Consider the following 6,193-nt stretch of genomic DNA (forward strand, 5'->3'; position numbering starts at 1 on the left):
AACCGGTTTGAATAGACCCATGAAGAAAAGGATGAGATTTCGAAGTGGATTTAGGATGCCCAACACATACAATCACAATCTTGGAAACAAACACTTTCATAGAGATTTATTTTGCCTCAATTTTATATCTAATTTAATTTCTTCAATAGACTTGTTTTTAGATCCGAAATCACTCCAAATAAAAATAAAATGTGCCGAGGACTACTTTATTTTAACTTTACTAAGAAAGAAGAAGCAAAACAAGACAACAACAATTCTTCAGAAATTGCAGTATTCATTAACTTGCATATATAAATTATAAAATATGCCGAACTCTGGCGGCCTCTTTAGAAGACGATGCATTAAACCAGACCCAAATATATCTCTTCTTTTTCCCAAACTCTCTGCCTCTAAAACAAATCAAAATGGAAAGCAACATGGCTTCCTCAACAAATAGGTATTTAAAAAAAATGTCAGCAGCAAAAATGAAAAGAAAATAACAATAATAGGCTAATCGTTTTCCATTACTGCAAACCCCATCTTTTTATTTTTTTAGTGCTTCATTTTAAAAATTCGGACCAGCAGCAAGAATTTCCTCTGTCAAACTATTGTCTTCACCGATCTTGTAATTGGTAAATGTCTCAAAATTGTTCTTGAAAAGACTCGCCAATTTCAGCAACGTTTCATTATACGCATCCTTGTCCGACCACTGCAAAGACCCCCAATTCAAAATTAGTGATGAATTGAATCTAATAATTTTTTAACAACTAGATCCCATAAATTATAATGTCGTTTTTATTTTCTTACAGTGTTCACAGGGTCCAAAATCTCAGAGGGAACTCCTTTTATGGCGGTGGGGATTTCGAGTCCAAAGACTTTCGTTTTACGGTAATCGGCATTGAGAAGTTCACCAGAATGAATGGCGTCGATGATTTTTCTAGTGTAAGAAAGCTTAATACGGCTACCGGAGCCATAACAGCCACCTGACCAGCCGGTGTTAACGAGCCAGCCGGTGGCGCCGTGGTTCTTCATCTTTTCAGCGAGCATAGCGGCGTACTTTGTGGGATGTAACATTATGAAAGCCGCTCCAAAGCAAGCCGAGAATGTCGCTTGTGGCTCCTTTATACCGTCTTCCGTTCCAGCCACCTACAATTTTTCAATTTCACTTCATTTTAACCCTTCATTTTAACCCTCAATCTCATAGTAAAAAAGTCATTTCTTTTTACCAATGCAGTATATCCACTGATGAAATGGTACATGGTTTGAGCCAAATTAAGCTTGCTAACAGGTGGAAGCACTCCAAATGCATCACAAGCCAATAATATAACGTTCTTTGGGTGTGGCCCCACACATGGTATTAAAGCGTTCGGTATGTACTTGATTGGATACGCCGCTCGAGTATTCTCTACATCAAAAAATAGGATTATTATTAATCATAATTGTAATCAGTTTAAGATGATTAATTAATTGAATTGATTAATACCTGTAACTGAATAGTCAGAATAATCAACCTCTCTGGTGTGCTCATCGAATACTACATTCTCCAATACTGTCGATCCAAACAAACCATTTCAATAAAAATGTCAAATGTTTAATTAATCCTAGGGAAAGGGACTACTAGATTATTTTTGTTGTTTTTATTTATGTTGTTACCGGTTCCGAACTTGATGGCGTTCCAGATATCTGGCTCTTTTTCTCGGGAAAGGTCAATGCACTTAGCATAGCAACCTCCTTCGATGTTTGAGACACCGTTGTTGCTCCAACAATGTTCATCGTCTCCAATCAAGTAACGATTCTGATCCGTCGACAAAGTGGTCTTTCCGGTACCTAAAACAGAATAAATAAAGTTAAGAAACGATATAATTCAAAATGTTAAATTACAAGTTTAGTCCGTAATCTTTCACATGGTTTGTTTTATTTCTAAACTTTTAAATGTGGTTAATAAATTAATGGACAACTTTTAATTTTGTATTTAATTAAGTTATTAAACTTTAAAAAAAATAATTGATAATTGATCTATTAGATATAAAATTGAATTTTGTATCTAATGGAATTCTAAAACTTCAATTTTATATTTAGCAAATATATCAATTTAAAAAAATGTCTTAAATGTGATGACCTATTAAATATCGAATAAGAGAACTAGGAATCTAATAGACATAGAATTGAAAGTCTAATGATTGATTAATATTTTAAAAATTCATGACCTATTAAACATTAATTAATTAAATAGATACAAATTTAACCCATTTAAAATCACTATCAAATTCGAACAAGGGTTAAAAAAAAGTTATTTGTATACCGGATAATCCAAAGAAGAGGGCAACATCGCCATCTTTTCCCATATTACAGCCAGAATGCAAAGAGAGGATATGTCGCTTGGGCATTAGATAATGCATCAAACTGAACAATCCTTTCTTCATCTCACCCGCGTATTGTGTTCCAAGGATCACCATTTCCTTCCTCGTCAGATTCACATCTACGCTAGTTGAAGATGTCATGTAATGTGTAAAACGGTTGCAAGGAAACTGCCCAGCATTGTATATTGTGAAATCCGGTGTCCCAAAATTCACCAACTCTTCCTCTGTTGGCCGAATACACCTACCCAAAAAAACCCAGAAAAAATCATTCACCATTATCAACCCCCTTTTTAGAATTTTGGTATCCTCTGTTTTTTCTCTTTTGCTTACATGTTATGCATAAACAGCGAGTGGTAAGCTCTGGCAGAGACAATTCTGACTTTGATTTTGTTCTCTGGATCCCAATTCAAGAATTGGTCGTTAACGAAGACTTTGTCAAGAGAGTTCAAGTAATCCACGGCTCTTTCTCTGTTTATCATGAATGTGTGCCCGTCCATTTCAATATTTGGCGATCCCCTGCAACATGAAAACAGAGATTAAAACTAGTCCAAAAAGGTAAATTTTGGGGTAAAAAGAAGTCGTTTCTATACTTACTTTCCCCACCAGAGCTCTTTCTCGGTATTTTCATCCTTAACAACTCGCTTGTCTCTTGGAGATCGCCCTGTCTTGGCACCAGAAAGCGTCGCCAATGCTCCCGTCGAGGTAAAAAACGAACCCTTCTCGTACTTTATGGCTTGCTCGTACAGCTCTGCCAAAACGACGCCGTCTCCATTCAGCTTAAAGATGATTTAAGTGAAATATATTAAATTAAATATTAAAATTATGTATTTTTGGACCTGCAGGGGAGAGATTGTAGAGGACGTGTGTGAATTTCAATGAGCTGTCACTGATGTTAATAGTGGGTGCGAGTTGGTGGTGCAACACGTGTGCAACCTCATTCGTAGTTGTAGATTTTCGGGCCGGGTCTCCTTTCACTACCTTTGGCCCAGTCTCTCTCGCCAATGATGCTAACGATGCACTGGATTCCAATTCCCAATCAAATAAATTAATTTCAAAATAAAGTACACGTGTCGCGATTTGAAAGGATACTATTGGCACATTTCACAAGCCCCATAGAATCACACTTTTACTTTCAATAAAATTAAATGTCCTCTGTTTTTGTTTAATATATAAATTTACTATGAATTAATGTACGTGGTGGTGCATGTGTGTGGTAAATATGGTACCTGATTGATTGGAGTTGTTGCCTCTGGCGATCTTCTTCAGCGATTAAAGAGAAGGTATCTGCAGCCGAGCCGATGGGAGTGCCGGGTGTGGATCGCTTCTTCTGCAGGTTATGAAGTTCATCAATGGTTTGAGCCTTGATCGGCGACGTGCTGTCGTCGTAGCAGATTCCGTTCCCTCCCTCCGTCTGAATTTCCCTGTCAAATTCTTTGCCATTGGCTATGTTCGAACCAGCCATGTTGATCCTATTAAAAAAAAACAGGTGGAAATAAAATATCAATAATTAATCTAATCGTTTTCATATTGAGAATTGGAATAATTGTTTAGAAAGAAAAAGAGGGAATAGGAGAAATGTAGAAGTACAGAAGTTTAGCAAAGAATGGTAATGAGATGAGTGAATGAACGAAATGAGAGTGGATGAGTTTGGATGAATGGGAAATGGGAGTTATGGGGATTCCCTTTTAAAGGCTTCACAAGCACGGTTTTAGCAGTTATCTAACCAGGGCGTAACTTGACCAGGGTTAAAAGTCTTACCCAAAGTGCAAAATATTTTGCTAAGTACACGGGTAACCAAAATTTTCGATGTACAATCCGGTGGTCTTGGGATCATTTTTCTTTTTGTTATTTTCCAAATAGGAATGTGGTCGGAGAAGTTTTTCCGGAAATTTTATTTGAGTAGCGTGCCCAAATTTTCTGCTATGTTCTTGTCGAATTGCCAACNCCTTCTTTTCTTTTTTGCTACTAGTTAAACGCCACAGTTGAACTTTCCCTTCTTTGAATTCCAAGTTTTTCTTTCACGTTTTTTAATTTAAAACAATTTTTGTGTGGCTGTCATTTTTTTTTTTTTTTGAAACAAAGTGAAGTTTTTTTTAAGTTAACTATTTTTTTTTTACTAAGAAATTCAAATTTAAGTTAATTCTTGAATATTTCATATACACACACAAATATACATGTATTTTATAATTTTATAATCAATGTTACTTTATCTAAATGTTATATATTAATGGAATCATTATTTCACAAAGGTTAAATTAAGTGTAGTTTAAAACTTCCAAGTACATTCTATGAATTTTTAATTTATTTTACAAATTTTAAATTATGAGTGTAGTTTCAGACTTCGAAATTCATATTTAATAATTATAGAAAATTTTAATTTTGTGTTCTTTGAAATTCTTAAAATATTTAAAAGATCGAGAAAATAAACTTTTTATTTGTATCAAAAAATTATCTCTCCTATTAGAGATAAACTTTAACTCTGTCCATTTGGAACTAAAGTTTTTCAATTTAGTATTTGATCAATGCATTGAATTTTAACCAATTTCGAGGCATATTAAAGACTTATTAAATATATAATTTAAAAATTAAAAAAAATATATGAGACAATTTAAAGATTTATTATGCATATTTAAAAGTAGAATGATTTATTCCACACAAAATTAAAAATTCAAAGATGACCTATTAGACACTTCTTAACATTGTCAAATCATATAAACACATGAACGTGTGCTCCTGATACAAAATTTTGGTTTTGGCCATTATTTGAATACAATACATCAACATAACTATTTATTTTAAATAAAAATTCAAAATGATCATAGCTTAACTAGCATAGAAAATTGTATTGGTGACTTCAATGTCAAATATTCAATTCACTTTCTCATAATGTCAATAAAAATAAAAATAAAATGTTGAAAATTAAGGTTCCATTTGTAGATATTTGATTTAAAAAAAATTTGTACTTGTTTTACCCATTTTCTCACTCATGGTTTTCTATTTGCGACGTAAACATTTGAATCTAGAAAGTTTTCAAAAACAAAAATAGGTTTTTTTGGAAATTCTCTTATTTTTTTAAAAATGTTCTAAGGTTTGGTTTTGATTTTAAAAATACTTTTCAAAGGTAGCCAACAAGAAATCGATGGAAATGAAATTCATAGACTTCATTTTCAAAGACAAACAAAAAATAATAATAATAAATTAAATAATTATCGAATGAAACCATATTAGAGAGTAATTTTAAAATTTTTTAAAATCACTTTTATCATTTCTAAATAACCTTCTAATCACTCAAAATTAATTTAATATTTTATTTTATATTTTTAAATATAAAAAGATTAAAAATACACTTAAAAGTAATTTTAGAATTACTCGTAGACACGCTAATAAATAATTACTAAATAGACTTATCGGAATAAGCATAAAAGGGGGTGAAAAAAAATAGAGGGATGGCAAGAACAACCAAAAGGTATGGTATAATATTCGTGATTGACAGGCATTGCAGGGTGACGTGGGAACCAGCCGCTTTTTTTCCGATTATGATATGGACAACCGCCACGTCACAAATGCTTGGCTCGCCGCGCCCTCCGTTCCCAGTTCCCACCAACCCAATGCCAAACGCTGAGTTGTTGGCGACGCCGTTTAAGAAAAAATTAAGCCCGTCTCCTTAATTAATTAACAATAATATTCTAATTCTTCCATGTGTTATTATGTTATTTGCAAATGACAACAACATCAAAAGATTGAGCTCAATAATAGGCAATTATAAATTTTTGTCAAAATAAGTATAACTCAATTAAGATATTGATTATACTATCAATCTTAAAGTATCAGAAGTTCGATTCTCCCATTTCATA

General features: G+C 33.2%; 1 protein-coding gene across 1 annotated transcript; it reads right to left on the reverse strand.

Annotated features, from left to right (window-relative positions):
- Positions 1-254: 254 nt before the first annotated feature.
- Positions 255-3,981, reverse strand: LOC120073971 (phosphoenolpyruvate carboxykinase (ATP) 1-like). Its single transcript, XM_039026907.1, has 10 exons — positions 3,566-3,981; positions 3,176-3,357; positions 2,934-3,087; positions 2,670-2,855; positions 2,282-2,580; positions 1,633-1,806; positions 1,463-1,528; positions 1,206-1,384; positions 787-1,125; positions 255-688 (listed from the first exon to the last, which is right to left on the reverse strand). Exons 1-10 carry the CDS (start codon positions 3,799-3,801, stop codon positions 545-547), a joined length of 1,959 nt encoding a protein of 652 aa, XP_038882835.1. The 5' UTR covers positions 3,802-3,981; the 3' UTR covers positions 255-544.
- Between the last annotated feature and the right edge of the window lie 2,212 nt (positions 3,982-6,193).

This window comes from Benincasa hispida, chromosome 3 (genome assembly GCF_009727055.1).
Source record: "Benincasa hispida cultivar B227 chromosome 3, ASM972705v1, whole genome shotgun sequence".
In the NCBI taxonomy this organism is placed as follows: Eukaryota; Viridiplantae; Streptophyta; class Magnoliopsida; order Cucurbitales; family Cucurbitaceae; genus Benincasa; species Benincasa hispida.